The sequence below is a fragment of the Hibiscus syriacus genome, unplaced genomic scaffold (genome assembly GCF_006381635.1).
Source record: "Hibiscus syriacus cultivar Baekdansim isolate YM2019G1 unplaced genomic scaffold, ASM638163v2 tig00110387_pilon, whole genome shotgun sequence".
In the NCBI taxonomy this organism is placed as follows: domain Eukaryota; kingdom Viridiplantae; phylum Streptophyta; class Magnoliopsida; order Malvales; family Malvaceae; genus Hibiscus; species Hibiscus syriacus.
In genome coordinates, this window is record NW_024062717.1 from 5,099,033 (window position 1) to 5,120,607 (window position 21,575).

The 21,575-nt window shown below is 33.9% G+C and overlaps 1 protein-coding gene across 1 annotated transcript; it reads left to right on the forward strand.

The window, feature by feature from the left end:
• Nucleotides 1-17,887: 17,887 nt before the first annotated feature.
• On the forward strand, nt 17,888-18,530 carry LOC120122650 (probable esterase D14L). Its single transcript, XM_039141769.1, has 2 exons — nt 17,888-18,006; nt 18,075-18,530. The coding sequence occupies exons 1-2, from the start codon at nt 17,933-17,935 to the stop codon at nt 18,520-18,522; spliced, it is 522 nt and encodes a 173-aa protein (XP_038997700.1). The 5' UTR covers nt 17,888-17,932; the 3' UTR covers nt 18,523-18,530.
• The last annotated feature ends 3,045 nt before the right edge of the window (nt 18,531-21,575 follow it).

The window sequence follows — 21,575 nt, forward strand, 5'->3', positions numbered from 1 at the left end:
TTTTTCTGTTTGCATAGCATCATACAGGATAAAAGGCATTGATCCTTGTGTTAATTGTCTCATTGGAAAGCCTTCATCTATGGATAAAAAGTGTTCAAATCAAGTAATTCTAAACTCAGAAGTAAGACAGTGGGCTGAAGAATTACAAAGACAAGAAGGAGACAGTCTGCAGGATGATTATGTATCTGACTTAGCCAGTTATGCTCCAGTTTCGCTAAAAAGAAATGATATGCAAGATTTGCGAAGTATTTGGGAAAGTTGGGATTCAAATAAAAAATTGCAGTTTTATCAGACTTACGGAGACATCCCATATTTGCTATATGTTGAAGTTGATGATGAATTGCTCAGAGCCCTAATTCAATTCTGGAATCCAGGGTACAATTGCTTCACTCTCAATAAAGAAGATTTGGTCCCTACTATTGAAGAGTACACAACTTTGTTACATATCGAAGGGGCTTTGGAGAATCGAATCTATTCAAAGTCAATTAAAACTCAACCATTTCGAGTTAAATTAGCAAAGATTGCCGGGGTACGAGAAGAATGGGTGGCATCCCGTACAAAACAAAAAGGCGAAAGCGAAGGCATTGCTTGGACCAACATTAAAGAACTTATTCAGAGTCATCCATATATTAAAGTACGATTCGATTTATTTGCTCTGGGTATGTATGGTATGGTCATCTTCCCAAAAAGTATTGGGATATGTTGAAGCTGCAGTGGTAGATTTGTTTGAACAGCTACCGAAAAAGATTAATCCCGTTTCTGCAATCCTAGCAGAGACCTTCAGATCGTTAAATGCTTGTAGAAAGCTAGGAGGTGGACGATTCTCAGGGTGTACCCAGTTGTTATATGTGTGGATCCGTAGTCATTTCTGGAGGACAGAAAAGGTTTCATACCGACGCTTTAATACGGATTATTCACCATTAAAAAGAATTTCTGGAGCAGGAATGGCCGAAAGAAATTAAGAAAGATATGTGGATTAATGCCTTTCGAAATCTGCAAAGCAATGACATTGTTTGGCGAGCCCCATGGCAAATACAAAGGGAATTCATTTACAAATGTGGAGATTACAACTGGATAATATTGCTCGGATTATGGGGAGGAATTGGATATGCACCACTTCTGGTCATAAGACAGTATGAAGGTCGTCAATTTGTACCTGTCACTGCTGGATTACATTCATCTGAGTTCGCATTCCACAGCAAAAATTATAAAAGAAATATCATGGAAGCCGTTACAGCTTGGAAAACAACTTTTTGTATCCGAGCTAAAGCAGCAAAAGAAATGCTAACTCCTGATTATGAAGAATGGAGATCTGCCAGGAAAAATGAAAATATTCCTCTACCAGATCAAAAAGTGGATATCTCTATGGAAGATCGCATTAAGGTGGTTCCATCAGAGATTGAAATCCTGAGAGCTGAGTTTGAAGAAGAAAGAGAAGACTGGTCGAAAGAATTAGAGCAAATGAGACAAGATAAAGCTATGTTGGGTGTTGACATTGACTTTCATTCATCACAATGTGCAATGTTGAGAAAAGATAAAGAAAAAGTTGATGATGAATTCAGAGCATTACAGAAAATTATCAGGAGTTATATAAATCCCGGAAAGCATCAGGATCAAGCCAGGCAACAATACAAATGACCAGAGAATTGAACATCGAGAAAAGTCGAGTTGAAGATCTGAAAGGAAAGAATAGCCGTCTACTCAAAAGCCTTGAGAAAGGAAAGCAAAAAATGGAAGATTTTGAGGTTGACAGAAGAGAGCGAATTATAAAAAGCAAGGCTGAACATCGCGAGATTATGAATGAAATGCAAAGAGAAAGGGATCGAGCCAAAGATTTAGAAGAAATGAAGAATGACATCTTTTTTAAATTTGAAGGTGAGAAAAATATCATGTTCAAGGGATTTGAATCTGAAATGAACCAGCTGATTGCTGAACTTGAAGTTAGAGGCCAAAAGATGGAAGAATACAATATTGAAAAAGAAATATGGGAGCTAGAAAGGAAAATTTTCAACACCAGACTTGAGGTAGAGCATGAAGTAGCTAGCAATTGGATGCAAAGATGCAGAAACAAGAATGTTCAAATCCAGAAGCTTAATCAAAGAACGCAAGAAGCACGAACAAAACTTGAAGAAGATCTGGATCAGTCTAGAAACAAAAACTCAGAGTTTAATGCTTAAATTTTGCAACTTGAAGAATCGTTGTTTCAAGAAAAGGTTCGTCTATGACCTAATGATCTCAAAGAAAGTAATGAGGAAAGTGCTTCACTGCGAAGACGCATTAGAGATCTTGAAAAAATTCTGCACAATTGACAAGCCAGAATCACTGAGTTAGAGCAAACTCTTGAAGGAACGAATGAACAATGGCAAAAGTCAACTGATTTCTATGTGGAAAGAAGTGAAGAAAGAAGTAATATGGTGTTCGAGGCCATGGTTCAAATGAGCGAAGTTGCTAGATATGTTGGGGAACTAGCTGTTGAAGCCAAAATAATTGAGCATCAAGTTGATCCAGTTTCTAAGTGCGGAAAGAAGGTGTCATGGTTAATGAAAGAAATTATAGAGCTTAATAGGAAAGCTATGCCTTATCTGTAGTTATGAATTATTATAAAGAAACTTTTGTATGCCGATGAAAGTTGTTCTATGACAGTTAACTTTTTGGGATCAATGTTTTTTTGCATACATACATTTTGCATACATTCATCATTCATTTTATAATTTTCTTTATGAATAATTTTATTATTTTATTTATTAAGATAAAATTCATTAATTAAAATTTAGAAAAAATAATATTAAAAGATTTTTCAATCGCAGTTATTCTGGCCAAAAGAGAAATACAACATCACTACGGTACTAGACAAGCTACTAAGAGAACTATGGAGGATAAAATACAACGTATTGAGGAACAGAATAATAAAGAACAAGCAGAAATGAGAATGAAGCTGGAGAAAATTGAAGCCAATATTGCAAATTCTCAAGACAGTATGATGCAGAAAATAGAGGACATGTTTAAAAGACAGGCTATCATTGGAAAAATGCCTGAAAATCCTGTATCTTTCGACCAAGAACCTATGTATCCTCTAGGTTTTCCACCAGAACCAATTTATCATTCTGGTACTACACCTATACAAATCAATGCTCGTACATCAGCATTTCAAGAAGCCAAACCACATGAAAACCAACAAGTGGATCCTGCATCTTCAAGCAAAAATCCGCTTATATCAGATGTGAAAATAGGGGATTTTAATACTGATCATTTGATCCCAGATTTAAATGAGCTAAATGAGAAACAAAAAGTAAATGAAGAATTGACCAGACAGATCAAGAGCTTAGAAGAACGAATGAAATCCGTGGAAATAACTGAATCATTTTATGGGTTTGACGCCAGTGAGTTGAGTTTGGTTCCAGACTTAATCCTCCCCATCAAGTTCAAAGCTCCTGAATTTGATAAATATGACGGTACTACATGCCCTTCATCCCACATTACTATGTTTTGTCGCAGAATGGCAGGATATGTGAAGGACGAAAAATTGTTAATTCACTGTTTTCAGGATAGTTTGACAGGACCGGCTTTAAAATGGTATACTCAATTGACCAAAGCCAACATTAGATCCTGGAAAGATATGGCTAAAGCATTCTTAGAGCAGTACCGCCACGTAACAGACATGGTTCCTGATAGATGGACTCTCCAAAATTTGGAGAAAAAGAATAATGAAACGTTCAGACAGTATGCCCAGAGATGGCGTGACACAACAGCCCAAGTTCAACCACCTTTGTCAGAAAAAGAGGCCACAGTAATATTTGTCCATACATTGAAGGCTCCTTATTTAAATCATCTAATGGGGAATGCAACCAGAAATTTTACAGATTTGGTCATTTCTGGAGAACTCATTGAAAATGTCTTGAAAAGTGGCAAAATTGAATCAAATGAGGGGTCTAGTTCCAAAAGACCTATGTACCGGAAAAAAGAGAATGAAGTTAACAATGCAAACTCTTACAACAAGGATTCATCAAAAAGTGTTACAATAACCCAGCCAAGGGTTAAGAAAGAGGAAACAAACACTAATCGAACAGAGTCCAGAGGATCTCGAAAAGAAAATGAAAGGTTGTCTTTTACACCTTTACCAGTACCATATGCGGAATTTTATGATTCGCTGTTAAAAGCAGATGTCATACGGCCCTATCCTTTGGTTCCCATGCAACCACCATTCCCTCCTTGGTATGATACAAAGGCACACTGTGTTTACCATGAAGGAATTACGGGTCATTCTATTGAAAACTGTTTGGCATTCAAAAGGGTGGTTCAAAATTTGATCAACACTGGAAAGTTGGAATTCAATACACCATATGCATCAAATCATCCATTGCTGAATCATGGAGATAAAAACGTGAATGCAATTCAGGAAGAGAACAAAAAGAAAGCAAAAACTGACATTTCTGAAATAAAATCTCCTTTTGTTTGGGTATTCCAACAACTCTATTTAGCCGGTATAATTCCACAACAATTCAGGCCAAATCAGAATGAAGGCAAGAATTATTGTGAATATCATCAGGAGAAAGGGCATAAAATTCAACTATGTCCTGAGTTTAGGGATTTGGTGCAAAAATTGATGAACAACAGAGAAATAGAATTCTTTGAAGAAGAACCAGGGAAAAAAGAGGATGATGTTTGCTCATCAGAGGATTCTAAACCTAATCAAAGAATAAATGATCCTGTGATCATTAATGTGAAATCATCTACGGCGATTCCTGCACCAATAAAACCAAAAGTAGTTATCACCACTCCTCTACCATTTCCATACAAAGATACCCGCAGGGTACCTTGGAATTATACTACCAATGTTTCAATGGTAGGAGGATCTGTTTCTCTAGAAAAAACAGAAGAGAAAAAACAGAGTTTGGGTACAACATCGAAGTCTGAAGCAGTGAGTGAAGTCGGTTTCTTTACAAGAAGTGGGAGATGTTACTCTCCCGAAACATCCAATGCTTCAGAACAAGTGAAAGCAAAAGGAAAAACCATGGTAATACCTCAGAAGGTATTTGAGGATGAATCCCTTCCAGCATTTAATGAGCATGTGACAGAAAAACAAGCTCAAGAATTTTTGAAATTCCTGAAACATAGTGAGTATAGTGTGGTTGAACAACTACACAAACAACAAGCGAGAATTTCTATTCTTGATTTATTGATGAATTCAGAAGCACATAGAAATGCTTTGATGAAAATTCTCAATCAAACATTTATCCCTGAAGATATATCCCTCAATAAACATGACAGAATTGTGGGACATATAGCCGCTGACAATTACATAACGTTCACGGATGATGAAATACTGGAAGGTGGAATGGGGTCAGTAAAAGCTTTGAACATCACGACACATTGTCATGGTCATGTGTTGCCAGGAGTATTGATTGACAATGGATCCGCTCTCAACTTGATGCCTCTAGTCACACTTCAAAGAATGCATGTGGATCAATCACACATGAAGAGTTATCAGAATGTAGTGCGAGCATTTGATGGTACTCAAAAAGAAGTGCTTGGGAAAATGGAAATACCGTTGTTAATTGGACCAGTCGTGTACAGTATTGACTTTGTGGTGATGGACGTCCACCCTACATATAATTGTCTATTAGGGAGGCCATGGATTCATTCAGCAGGAGCCGTTCCTTCTTCATTACATCATAAATTGAAATTTGTTGTTGATGGACAACTAATATGCGTAGGAGCTGAAGAAGAAATCATTGCGTCGGTAACAAGTGATGTTCCATATATCGAAACCAATGATGATGCTCTTGAATGCTCTTTCCGAGCTCTTGAATTTGTAAATGCAACCTTTATTGCAGAAGGAAGCAAAATTTCATATCCCAGATTGTCTGATTGCACAAAGATGACGGTACAACAAACTTTAGGCATCGGAGCTAAAGCTGGGAAAGGTTTAGGAAAGAATCTTCAAGGGATTTCAGTTCCTGTCAGTATAAAGATGAAGAAAGATCGTTTTGGGCTTGGGTTTAAGCCCAATTTTCAGCAAAAGAACAAAGAAATGAAAAGAAGATGTGAAGACAGAAAGACAAAATTGAAAGGGGGAGAAATCCTTTGGAAACACATGTCTTTCCCACAGTTAAAGACCACATTCAGATCAGGGGGAACAATTAATGTAGAACAACAGCTTGTTGAAGCCTTTAAAGAAGAAAAGTTGACGAAAGATCAAGACATAGTTGAAGAAGCTATGAATGGATTATTTATCAACATGATCATGAATGACAACAAGACTGGCAAATACTTGGATAAGATTCGCCCATGTTTTCCTGGAGAAACACTCAACAATTGGACCACTGAAGATCTTCCTATAGTTTTTAATATTAACGCAGAGTAATATTCAGAACTAATCTTTATGTTTAGCTCAAAAATATGAAAACTTTTTGTTATCTTGTAAAAGAAATTATGTTAAATATAAGAAATTTTCTTTAAAATTTTCAGATGGCAATCATTCTTTACATTTTCTTACATTTTTACATTTATTTATTTCATAAATTTACTATATTCTTTCGGAAATATGTCCGATTTAAATTTGCAGGTGTCACCATGTTAATAGCATGTTTATTCCTAAATTTAATCAAGAGATAAATTTAGAGCAACCTATATGTCTGGAAGAAATCAATGGGTGTGAGGATGAACTGGAATGTGCTGTTCCTACTGAACTATTAAGATTGGTAGAAAAAGAAGACAAACAAATTCTACCCCACAAAGAAGAGATTGAGACTGTGAATTTGGGAACAGATGAAGAAATAAAAGAGGTGAAAATTGGCACTACTCTGACAATCCAGATAAAACAAGAATTGATAAATCTCCTTCAAGAGTTCAAAGATATCTTTGCCTGGTCTTATCAAGATATGCCTGGTTTAAGCACAGATATAGTGATACACAAGCTTCCAATCAATCCAGAATATAAACCAGTCCAACAAAAGCTCAGACGAATGAGGCCAGAAATGTTGTTGCAGATCAAAGAGGAAGTGATGAAACATATCAATGCAGGTTTCCTACAGGCATCTAAATACCCAGAATGGATAGCCAACATTGTTCTCGTACCAAAGAAAAATGGAAAAGTTCGAATGTGTGTGGATTACAGAGATCTCAACAAAGCTAGTCCGAAAGATAGCTTTCCATTACCCCACATAGACACATTGGTAGACAATACTGCAGGACACGCATGGTTTTCATTTATGGATGGCTTTTCAGGATATAATCAGATAAAAATGAATCCTGAAGACATGGAAAAAACAACATTTATAACCATGTGGGGCACATTCTGTTATAAAGTGATGCCATTTGGATTGAAAAATGCAGGGGCAACGTATCAAAGAGCCATGGTAACTTTGTTTCATGACATGATGCACAAAGAGATTGAAGTATATGTAGATGACATGATTGCTAAATCCCGAACTGAAGAAGAACATATTCAAAATCTGAGAAAGCTTTTCCAGAGATTGAGGAAGTATCAATTAAAGCTCAACCCCGCAAAATGCACTTTCGGGGTAACTTCTGGAAAACTTTTGGGATTTGTGGTCAGCAAAAAAAGAATCGAGATTGATCCAGATAAAGTAAAAGCAATTCAAGATCTTCCACCACCTAATACAAAAAAAGAAGTTCGAGGCTTTTTGGGAAGATTAAATTATATATCTCGGTTCATTTCTCAATTAACTGACAAATGTGATCCAGTGTTCAAATTACTTCGAAAGAACAATCCTGAAGTCTGGAATGAAGAATGTCAAGAAACTTTGGATATTATTAAGAAATATTTATCCAATGCCCCAATTTTAGTATCACCAATGCCTGATAGACCATTAATTCTCTACTTGACGGTCTTCGAAATTCGATGGGATGTGTACTAGGACAGCATGATGAATCTGGAAGAAAAGAAAAAGCTATTTATTATCTGAGCAAGAAATTTACTGATTGTGAAATTCGATATCCACCAATACAAAAATTATGTTGTGCCTTGGTGTGGGCTACTCGAAGACTCAGACAATATATGTTATACCATACTACTTGGCTGATATCAAAACTTGATCCTTTGAAATTCTTAATGGAATCACCAGCTTTGACAGGCAGAATGGCTAGATGGCAGATGTTATTATCTGAGTTTGATATTGTATATGTCAACCAAAAAGCAATAAAAGGAAGTGTAATAGCTGATTTTCTGGCCAGTCGTGTATCAAATGATTATCAGCCTTTGAGTTTCAATTTTCCTGATGAAGATTTGTTATGTATATCCATGAATGAAGAAGTCAGAACAAATGTCACATCTGCATCTTGGAAGCTTTACTTTGACGGAGCATCTAATGCCTTGGGACGAGGAATCGGGGCAGTGTTAATTTCTCCAGAAAATGTTTATTATCCCTTTACAAGTAGACTGGAGTTCTTTTGCACCAATAACATGGCAGAATATGAAGCTTGTGTCATGGGAATGAAAGCAGCTATAGAAAGAAAAATCAAATGTCTCAAAATATATGGAGATTCATCGTTAGTGGTGTATCAATTGCGAGGAGAATGGGAAACAAAAGATCCCAAATTGTTGGAATATCGAAATTTTACCCTCGAATTAGTGAAAGAATTTGAGAGAGTTACCTTCAATTATCTCCCTCGAGAAGAAAATCAAATGGCAGATGCTTTGGCTACATTAGCTGCTATGTTTCAGGCAACTAAAAAAGTTGATATGATGCCAATCAAAATGCAAGTATATGAAATTCCTGCACATTGTTATAGTGTGGAAGAAGAGGTAGATGGTAAACCATGGTATCATGATATTCTGCAATACATCAAAAATCAAAGTTATCCACCAAATGCATCGGAAATTGATAAAAGAACCTTGAGAAGAATGGCTGCTGGATATTTTCTTGATGGCGAGATTATGTATAGAAGAAGCAATGATCAAATGCTATTGAGATGTTTAAATACCAGTGAAGCTCGAAGCATCATTGAAGAAGTACACAGTGGAATATGTGGAACACATGCAAATGGTCTTTCCATGGCCAAAAAAATAATGAGATATGGATACTATTGGGCTACCATGCACACAGATTGCATTGATTATGCAAGGAAATGTCATAAATGCCAGATATATGCAGACAAGATTCATGTACCCCCATCTCCTTTACATGTAATGACAGCACCCTGGCCATTTTCTATGTGGGGAATAGATGTCATTGGTGCAATTACACCAAAAGCATCGAATGGACATTGTTTCATTCTTGTGGCAATTGATTATTTTACCAAATGGGTTGAAGCTGCTTCATATGTCAATATTAAGAGGTCCACAGTCTGTAAATTCATAAAGAAAGAGATAGTTTACCGATATGGTCTACCAGAAAGGATCATTACAGATAATGCTCTGAACCTGAACAACAAAATGATGACCGAACTTTGTGCACAGTTTAAGATCAAACATGCAAACTCTGTGGCGTATCGTCCAAAGATGAATGGGGCAGTTGAAGAAGCAAACAAGAACATCAAGAGAATCATTACAAAGACCACTAAAACTTACAAAGATTGGCACGAGAAGTTACCTTTTGCTTTATATGCATACCGAACTACTGTTCGAACATCTACTGGGGCAACACCATTTTCTTTAGTCTACGGGATGGAAGCAGTCTTACCAATTGAAGTTGAGATTCCATCGCTTCGAATATTGAGAGAAATAAAATTGGATGAATCTGAATGGATCCAAGCTAGATTTGATCAATTGAACCTTGTTGAGGAGAAAAGATTGAAAGCTATTTGCCATGGACAGATGTATCAGAAACGGATGATGAAGTCTCATGACAAAAAAGTACATCCAAGAGAGTTCCAAGAGGGTGATCTAGTACTAAAAAAGATCTTGCCTATACATAAAGATTTCCGTGGGAAATGGATGCCTAATTGGGAAGGGCCATACGTTGTAAAAAAGGCCTTTTCCGGAGGAGCATTGATCTTGGCAGAAATGGATGGAAAAATTCTGAGAAATCCAATAAACTCGGATTCTGTCAAGAAATATTATGCTTGAAGAAAAAGAAAAAAGAGAGAAAAGAAAAAGAAAGAGATGAAAAAAAAGAAAAAGAAAAAAGAGAAAAAAGAAAAAAGGGGGTCAAGGTGAAAACCCGAAAAGGGCATCTTGTAACCAAATGAAGGATTTGAGTTGAAAACCTGAAAAGGCGGCTCAAATGCATATTGATATTAGGCATCTGGCAATTGAATCCTCTTAAGATTTTGACAGTTTGGGAGAAACTTCACATCTACAAGCATTTTGACAACGTTTGAGATCTTCCAGACAAAAGCTTACATCATTTCTCTAAATTGTGTCAACTTGATTAATTTAGAAATACTTATGCTAATAATTTGTTGAGACATTTGAATTTTTATCATTCTTATGCTTGCCATAACTTTGAATACAATTCTATCTATTTCAAGTTCAATTTATTTAAGATTCAATTTATTTTCGAAAATTCAATTTATTCTTTTATTGAATTAACATAATTTTGAAATAAGTTAAAGATTTCTGAATATCACTTTATGTTAATACCTTTTAAAAGCATGGAATACAAAGTAAGCAAATCATCACCATCTTAAAGCCATGAACAATAAGGTTGTTATGCTGGATGCCACTGACAACAAGGTCGAGTCCATTAAAACTACTCATCAATTGCTCCAACCGATCATCATTCAGTTCTTGCACATCTGTTTTTAAAGATATGCTAAGACAGTAGAAGGCGACCTTTGCAGCACTAATTCCAGAGAAAAGAGACAGGACATTGATATCACTGGGAAACATGTCTCTATACAGATCCTTGTGTATGGTTTTTAAGGAAACCAAGAAGCATTTCCACCTCATTAGGTTCAAGTGGAGCAAAACTTTATTCCTTCCAATCCATACTAGATTCCATTTTCAGCACTCATCAAGAACATACTTTTGGACACGCGAAAGTGGCTCTTTGTCATAAGCGTCAAGAGCCTTACAGATCCTTTCTGTCAATTTGGCACTTCCTGTACATGTTTATAAACAGTTCAACTTTGTTTTTGGATTCCAAGAAGGCCATCATTTCTTTGTCAATGGAAAAGCATCAGCACATGGAGGAAACATAATAAGAGAAAATCTGTTCTTAATTGACAGAATTATGAATATAATCTTGTCAGTGTAGTAGCATGAAAAGGTTTCAAATCTACAAATTATGGCTTTACATCTAATAAGTACTGTGATATCCCAGTCCAAACCTTAACTGGAATAAATGCAATGTGCTCATAGCATCTTCTGGAAGTGTTCTTTGAGTTATCTGATCTGGTTTGGCAGAACCAATCATTGAATTTGGAAGATGAATGTGCTCATAGCATCTTCTGGAAGTGTTCTTTGAGTTATCTGATCTGGTTTGGCAGAACCAATCATTGAATTTGGAAGATGAATGTGCTCATAGCATCTTCTGGAAGTGTTCTTTGAGTTATCTGATCTGGTTTGGCAGAACCAATCATTGAATTTGGAAGATGAATGTGCTCATAGCATCTTCTGGAAGTGTTCTTTGAGTTATCTGATCTGGTTTGGCAGAACCAATCATTGAATTTGGAAGATGAATGTGCTCATAGCATCTTCTGGAAGTGTTCTTTGAGTTATCTGATCTGGTTTGGCAGAACCAATCATTGAATTTGGAAGATGAATTTGCTAATAGCATCTTCTGGAAGTGTTCTTTGAGTTATTTGATCTGGTTTGGCAGAACCAATCATTGAATTTGGAAGATGAATTTGCTAATAGCATCTTCTGGAAGTGTTCTTTGAGTTATCTGATCTGGTTTGGCAGAACCAATCATTGAATTTGGAAGATGAATTTGCTCATAGTAGAAATAAGGAGACTCAATAGCATCTTCTGGAAGTGTTCTTTGAGTTATCTGATCTGGTTTGGTAGGAACTACAGAACCAATCATTGGAATTAAAAGATGAACTGCATGATCGTCTTCATTAAGAAGCTTCTTTTCAAGCTTCTTTTGCTTATTCCTTTCCCAAAAATCATAGCCCAGGTTTCGCCTTTTCTTGTAATTGGGATCATCACATAATGGCTTCCCATCTTTTACCGGAAGAAGTGCGTCAGCATCTTTAGTCATTTGAGCAGCACATATAAAATCTATCAATTTTGCAATTGATGAATCTGGACCACATTTCTCCAGGGCTATTGAAGTTTCAGCCTCTGAGAATCCCATTTTTGTCAAGTATAACAGTTTATTCTCCTCATCAGAATCAGAATTCAAGATTTCTCGATATTAAAAGAACTATCGATATCTGTGAAATCATCTGAAAAGGTCACTTCATAATCAGATGAGTTGTTATCAGAATCAACATGTTGCCTGAATGCAAGCTTTTCAAGAGCCTATACTATTGAGTTTTATTCTCAAGAGGTTTTGTGACATTATATCTACATCTACATTTGTCAAAGATGATAGATTCTCTGATTTGAAGAAGAAAGATCTATTGGGTTTTTATAATTGAAGAAATACTCAATTCACCAATCTGAAATCAAATAACTTAACATTCATGCATCATATTTAGATGTTTGCAAAAATAGGTGCATTTTCATTCATTTTCATCTATGTTGAATTTTTAACAGGAATTTCAAAGATTTTAGCAAAGATTCAAATCTATCATTTGATGGATTGACATTTCCAGAGAAAGTTCATAATGAGAAGAACTCATCTGAAGAAGGAAGAAGAAGTTCATAATGAGAAGAATTTGTTCAACCTTTTGCCTGAATTCATCACTTGATGGATCAGCTTTTCCAGAGAAAGTTCATAATGAGAAGAACTCATCTGAAGAAGGAAGAAGAAGTTCATAATGAGAAGAATTTGTTTAACCTTTTGCCTGAATTCATCACTTGATGGATCAGCTTTTCCAGAGAAAGTTCATAATGAGAAGAACTCATCTGAAGAAGGAAGAAGAAGTTCATAATGAGAAGAATTTGTTCAACCTTTTACCTGAATTCATCAATTGATGGATCAGCCTTTCCAGAAAAAGTTCATAATAAGAAGAACTCATCTGAAGAAGGATGAAGAAGTTCATAATGAGAAGAATTTGTTCAACCTTTTGCTCAAATCTATCACTTGATAGATTAGCTTTTCCAGTTCGAGTTCATAATAAGAAGAACTCATCTGAAGAAGGATGAAGAAGTTCATAATGAGAAGAATTTGTTCAACCTTTTGCTCAAATCTATCACTTGATAGATTAGCTTTTCCAGTTCGAGTTCATAATAAGAAGAACTCATCTGAAGAAGGATGAAGAAGTTCATAATGAGAAGAATTTGTTCAGATTTTTGCTCAAATCCATCACTTGATGGATCAACTTTTCTAGAGAAAGTTCATAATGAGAAGAACTCATCGAAAGAGGGATGAAGAAGTTCATAATGAGAAGAACTCATCAAGAGCTTATTCAACCTTTTGAATGACTCTATCACAAAAAGAAAGAGGTCAACATCATCCCCAGCGGAAAGTTCATAATGAGAAGAACTCATTTGAAAGAAAGAGAAGAAGTTATTCAACATCTCCATGCATAATCAAGTGAAGCCAAATGGATAAAAAATTTATTATCTTTTCATCTTTGCCCTATTCCTGTTAACACAAGAATGAGCAAAGAGGGGCAGCTGAAGATACTAATTTTTTACCCATATTGATTTATTATTATTATTTTTATTATTATTATTATTATTATCATTATTATTATTATTATTATTAAATATATTAAATGCATATATAAATAATAATAAAAAATATATATACAAGCCCAATCGACCGACCCAAATACAGAAGCCCAATGAAACCCTAAACCAGATTAGGGTTTTCCTCTACCCAGCCGCCTCAGCTTGCTGCCGTTGGATCTGGCATAATCCAACGGTCCAAGAACCTCCAGATGCAAACCCTAGGGTATGATACCCTAGGGCCACGCGGCCGCCGCTGCTGCTCTCGCCGTCTCCACCGCTACCACGTCCCAATCGAAGGCTCCAGAAGCTCCAACGCCAGCCGTCCACGCCATGGCTATGGGGTGAGTCACCACTGGTAGTCCGGTGACTTACCGAAGGGTAGTCTATTACCCGGTCCGATGACCACACCGGTGATGGCTATAAAGCCATCAGCCCATCTGCAAGCAAAAAAGAGAACAGACAGAGACGGAGAGAAAAACAGAGAAACAAGATACTAAAAAAAACTACTACCAACGATCTCAGCAGCAAAGAAACAGAAAAGAAAGAAAAGAAAGAAAAAGAAGAAGAAACTTACCGAGGAAGCCCCGACCACCGGACCTCACCAAAACCTTCGAAAAAACGAAGGTATATTTCTTAGATTTGCTCCGATCGGGAGCTGTTTAAAGGAAAAAGTCATCGGGACCGTCATTAGGACGGTCCGATCTATGTTTTAGTATAAAAAAAAATTCCGGCCACCAAAGGCGGTGGCCGGCGGCGGTGGCTGGCAGCGGACGAACACCGGCAGACGGATGCCGGCCGTCTGGCTTCTCTCTATTTTAGAGAGAAGCGAGAGAAAAATTCTCTCTCTCACAGAAGAGAGAGAGAGGAAAAATAGAGAAATGAAGCTGGCCCTTCGGGCCAGCCGGGTTTGGGCATTAAATAGCCCTTCCCAAACGACGCCGTTTTGGGGAGGGCTATTCGTGTAATTAATAATAGTTAAATCCTTTCCGCAGTCTTCTGAATTTGTAAACTTTACATTTTAGTCACTAAATCGAATTTATAATCCTTTTAATTTGATCTCTAAATTTTAATTTTATTTATTTTAGTCCTTTATATTAAAATAATATATTTAGGGTAAATAACAGATTTAGTCCTATAACTTTAATAATTAATATTTTAATCCCGAGTTTATATTTTTAATTTATTTTAATCTGATATTCGAATTTTAGATAAGTTTTATTTTAGTCACTAAATTAATAAAAAAAATAATATGTTTAATCCCTATAATTTTGATTAATTATGAATTAGATTTTTAATTTTAATTTTAATATAATTTAGTCACTATTTTTAAATGTGTTCATTTATTTTACTGCTTTTAAATATATCATTCTAATTGTATTTTTATCATTATTTATTTTACTGCTTTTAAATATATCATTATAATTGTATTTTTATTTCTTTATTTAAATATTTTTATTATATAGTCATAAATATATATAATAAATAATAATTTATATTTTTTTCAATAAATTATTTTAATATTTTTCAATATCGAAGAAAATGACAGTCTTAATATAACTGGATGTTCTATTCTGGTATTTTAAAATTAAATATTATTAAAAATTATTATTTAATTTTATTTAAATTTAATTTTATTAATATCAAAGAAAAGAGCTGTCTTAAGGCACCTAGAAGTCCTTTTCTGATATTTTTTTAATAAATAAATATATTCTATATAATTTTGAAATAATAGGATTATAAATTAAATATATTTTTAATTTTTTAATTTTTAATAATAGAGACAATTTATAAAAAAAAAGTACCAATTTTGGGCGTTATAGGGGTGCTAATCCTTCCCTAAACGTAACCGACCACGAATCCATTTTTATTATTAAAAAGAACGAATTTTTGGTTATAAACGCAGATCAGTTCATTTTTTAATTGATGTTTTCTTAAAACTTTTTTTTTAAAAAATAATTTTTAGGTATTCGACCTACCTGATCCAAAAGGTCGATGGCGACTCCCACATTATTTTCAAAACCATTTATTCACATAAATTTTCCCGCCAAGTATAATATTTCGTGCCCGGACAAAAACCGATTACGACACTGAGAAGTAAAAAAATTGTGACCTTGAAAATCAAGCAAGCCTTCATTTGTTGGGAAGAAAACGGGGTGAAATCTTTTGTCTTTTCACATTAATGTATTTGTGCTTTTCCAGTTTCATTGATTTTACCAAAAGGGTAACTGGCGATGCCTGCTTTTTCTTCGATTTCTTCAGTTGGATCCTGTTGGTGCCATTAATAATCTGCAAATCGGTCTAATAATCAGCTGGTGACTGATAATATGTTGGGCGGAGAAAGTGCGTCTTTCAGATACCAATTTCGGCATTGGTCTTGGTTTCTTTGCTTAATTGCCTCGGTTACAGTTTTCGTCTTCCGTTGGTCAAGTTTTCAGTAAGTTGATTGCCTCATGTACCAAATTCATCGGTCGTAGAGATTAGTTAACAACGATAAGCATTAAATACATCATCTTTATACTCTTTCCATCCCACTATTTTTGTTTATTATAAGATTAAGCACAAAATTTTAGTTAACTTATTTAGATTACATGTTAAGTCATATAAAATAAGAAAAATGATAAAATTATCTTTAAAAAGTGATTGCTATATTTAATAGATTTATTTTGATGAGATAATATGATAAAAGTTAAAAATATAAGTGTTTTATTTGTTGACATTTTTAATAGTATATTTTGAATAATATAATCTTAAAATAATTGAAGGAGCACCAGTCGACCAGCGATGAAGGTGGTACATACGTACTTGCATTTTTTTCAATCACTTAACGAGTACATGCATAGAAAATTATATTTAAACATTTTAAAAAATCTAATATATAAACAATGTGAAATGTTTATCATGACAAATGTCACATTTTTATATATGGACTTTTGAAGAGTTTAAATGTAGTTTTTATACATGTATTCTTTAAGTGATTGAAAATAATATATATATATATATGTGTTTCGTCACCGTCCTCAGTTGACCAACTCATACTTGTGAAAATATGTGTCTCTCTCACATACCACGCTAGTTTTTTTATAAAAAAATCATATAATTTTTCACCTATTATTTTTTATTTCTTTCATTTTGGTCATGAATAACGTCAGCATGAAAAAAATCGTCGAATGGCCTATCACGTAGGCAAAGATGACCTTCTAAAAACACGTCTTCATCTTACATGGCTGAAATGAGTGCCATGATGTGAAATAAAGTCTTTTGGGGTAATACTTTAGTAAAAAGAAAAAAAAAGAAAAAAAACGCATTATTTAGATATAATTACGTTGAACATATACTACCTTGTACTTACTTCAACTTAATAAACAAAAATTACGTTGAACTCAAAAACTTGAGGAGAACAACATTATCTCTATCACTAGGACCTTTCTTGAATTTTATAATCAAACTTATTATATTACAAATTAAAATGAAAGTTTACATAAAAAATACTAGTAAAGTACTAATTAATATTGAGATATAATTCTAAACGTTTATATTATGAGGATATAATTACATCTAATGTAGAATAAAATCGAATCCAACATTGAGACCGAACCCGAAAAGCATGAACTTGAAAATGTTTAAATAGGGATAATAATTTAACACGAAATCGACCCGGCCTAAATAAATAGAATCAGATTTAAAAAAAAAAATCAGATTCGAGTCAAGTTAGATTTTATAAAAGAGTGAAGTATGGTTAGATCGAGTTTGGATGGAGGATGAAAAATCTCCGAACCGTAATCTAAGTAAAACCAATTTGCAACCTCCAAATCTTAATTGATTAAAAGATTGCTATTTTTACTAAAGGAAAAACGATTCCTCATATTTCTTCATTTGGCCGTTAATAGAAGATGCTTATTAAATATTATAATAACTAATCATCCAAATGATTCTTTTATTAAAAATGTTTCAAATGAATCTAGAATTTATAAATTAAAGAAATAGAAAAAATAGAAATAAAAAATTTGATGAACCGAATAAATTTACTTATCCATATAAGAAAAAGAAAAGTTCCTCACCTGATCGACGATTTCCGCGTGGTTTTATACGATAACACGAGTGCTGGAACCGCCAACCCCGATTACTTCGATTTCAATCGTTACGCTACTCTCTAAGGTTACGCTTTTGATTTGCTTGCTATTCTCCTACAACTCCAAGTTGATTCCTGTATTTTCGTTGGCCACTCCGTTTCCGCGCGCCATGGTTGGTGCTATAGCTTCCATTTCCCGACCCGATCTCTTCTCCAAAATCATCACGATCTCGGCTTCCCCAAGGTAAACTGAGATTCCATTAATTACTTTTTTTTAAAATTCAAGTTTAAGCCTTTTTTTCGTTATTGTAGGTATCTGAACGATGTGGATTACTATGGAGGATTTGAGCAAGAAGACTTGGAGCAACTCTTTGAAGCAACGGGAGCCAACTACAAAGCCTGGTGTTCCGGGTTCGTGCCGCTAGCGGTGGGCGGCGACCTGGAATCAGTGGCTGTTCAAGAATTCAGTCGCACCTTTTTCAACATGAGACCCGACATAGCCCTCAGCGTGGCTCAGACCATACTCCAAATTGATACGAGACAAATCCTCAGGCTTGTCACCGTGCCGTGTCATATACTCCGAATTGTTAAAGACTTGGCTGTCCCCGTCGTTGTTTCTGAATACTTACACCAAAACATCACCGGTGAATCATTCGTTGAAGTCATGACGTCCGACGGTCATCTCCCACAGCTTTGCTCGCCTGATATCGTCATCCCAGTGCAGCTTAAGCACATCCGCTATGATATCAGTACAGCATGAAATTAAATATTGCGATTGAAAAAAAATATATTAAGCTTGTTTTAAATCTTAATAATATAGAATGCTGATGTTATTAAGAAGTTAATTGTGATTAGCAAAGTTCATTCCTCGGCGACTGTAAGACTGCTGCCGGTCAATGTTAATGTCATTATAATTTTTTTATAATTAAACTATTAATTTTTTAAAATTAATATTTTGAATAATAACAAATCAATAAAAATTTAAAGTACCACATTAATATTAAATACTCAAAATAATAGTACAATTTAAAGTATTAAATTAATCATATAAATATTTTAAAACTTTTAAAATAAATAATAATTATTCATATTATTAGTACTAATATTTGTATTATTAAAATTATTCCTACTTTCGTATTATAAATATTTATTATAATTATTTATAAATTATTATAATAATTTTTTAAAATATAAATAGAAAGCATATTTCAATAAAATATTAAAAATATTATTTATATTTTATAGTAATTAGTAATATTAAATTATATTACTTAAAATACTATTATTATAATAATATTAAATAATAATTTATGAAAATAATAAATATTATTAATTTATTATATTAATGAAATTATTATTATTATTTATAAAAATTGATAAAATTTGTAGGTTATCCAAAATATAAAGCATAAGTCATTTTTCACTAATAGGGAAAATTATTATTTTTTATTAATATAGGATAATTACAAGTGGTAATATTTGTTCTAAAAACTATCAACCATTTAACAATAAAAGCTAAAATATCCTTAAATTAAAAATAATATAGAACATGTAGCTTTTTAGGTCACAATAAATTTTCAGCTTTAAAAACTACCTTTCTAAAAATTTAAAATTTTAAACTTTGAATTTTTTAAAAGTATTTTTAATAAAACTATTTATTTTATCTTTATTTATATCATCAGTTCTTTTATATATTTAAAAATAATATTTAAAATTTTATTAGTTTAAAAATAATTTCAAACACTTAAATTTTAAATTAAACATTTTAAAAATATTTTTAAAAACGTTTTTACTTATTTTTGAAAGTAATGCAAAACTATCTATCCTTAGGTAATGAGACAAACGTATTGAGAATTTTCAGATTATTTATTTGGAAAATGACGTGTATGATGATGACTGCGTTGATGTGTTAAAATGTGCATCATGGAATAAAAGAGTTTTATTACTTCACAAAGCTTTTTTTTTAAACGAAGTAGGAGGATCCATCTTAATATTAGTTGTGAATCGTGGATGATTATCAGTTATTTTTATTTTTTTATACTTTTTTTCTTAAAGTTTTTTTATTAATTTTAAATAAAAATCTTTGTTACTATGATATGTTTTCTTTTATAGCATGTATTTTTTTCGTTCTTGTGGCATTATCCTTATAATTTTTTGTATATTTTTGCATATATTTGTAGTCATTTTGGTTTTTGCACAAAAACCCTCACGATATTTATTTTTTAATTGGTTTGTCGGTAATCACGTATAATTAAATTGATTTTTTTATGGGATACAAATCAATTTATGGGATACAAGAACTGCAACAGCAGTGAACTATTCCTCTATTAGACCATCCGTATATGCAGCGAGAGATCTTCGAATGCCCTCAGGGGGGCATTGTGGCATTATGAGCTCTTGAGAGCTAGCACGTCCAAGGTGGGCCAACGCATCTGCAACACCGTTTATATCTCGACACTCATATGTAATCTTGATACTCCATTGAAGCTGTAGGAATTTCCGAATTCTTCGAATAATAGCTGGTTCGTTGAACTGTCCAGGGGAGGTATGGATTCGCACCACTTAGCTGTTATCGACTTCCACTTCAAGTTGTCCCATCCCTCGATTCCAGGCTATTGAGAGACCATCCAGAACAGCCCAAAGCTCGGCATAAAGGACTGAACAACGTCCAATATTTCGATAATAACCAGCTATCCACTGACCATTGTTATCACGGAAACCACCTCCACTAGCAGCTTCCATGGAATTTTGATTCACAGCACCATCGCAATTAAGCTTGATGCCTCCACGGCTAGGTGGCACCCACCTTCGTCTTCGATTCCGATTACTAGGATTGCACTGATGATTCCGAAGAACACGTGCCCAAGACCACGCCGATTTGATTGCAGCCGGCGAAAACCAAACCATCACAATAAAAGTTGTTTGTCAATATAATCAAAATTGTGTAACGAAATAACTTATCACATTATTTGTTTTGCTCACCACTCCTTTATAACTTTATAAAGCGTCTTGTTCGACAGAGATAATGAACTTTTATGAAGGTTATCGAATTTTTTTTATGTTGGTCGTTATTCTCAAAAGAAAGTTTCGTTTTTCTTCATATCATTGGATTTACTATTTTTATTTTTGTATAAGTGTTATGATAATATTTGTTCTTATTTTTTATATATATTTGAATGTTCTATACTTATGATTTATTATATTATTTTTATTAATAAAATTCAATTGTCATCGTTAGGGGTGTAAATGAGCCGAGTCAAGCTCGAGTATCGCTGAGCTCAACTCGACTCGAAAACTCTGAAATGCAGTTCGACTCGACTTGAAAACTCACGAGCTTAAAATTTTTAAACTCGACTCGAAATCCTGAATTGAAGCTCGTGAGCATCTCGAAAATGCTTGAAATGAAAAAACAAATCTTAAACTTAACTAGATTGAAGCCTCAAACTCGAACCTGAACCTTAAATACATGAAAGTCTTACTGTATTTTTTTAAAAAATCAACATATAAATGTTAATATTATTAATAATTTGTTTTTTTTTAAATAAAATCTTAATATATTATATTTTTGAGCTGCTCACGAGCTTTTCGAGTCGAGTATCAAGTAGCTTGTTTCAGCTCGTTAAGAATTCGAGTCGAGTCTATTCGATCCGAGTATTTATCGAGCCTTGACCGAGTCGATCTCGAATAGCTCGCGATCTGTCTCGTCTCATTTACAGCCCTAGTCATCGTTAACCATTTTCATGAGAAGGTTTTATACCTCTCAAATTATTTTTATTTTATTTTACAAATAAAAGATACTACCTTGTAATGTAA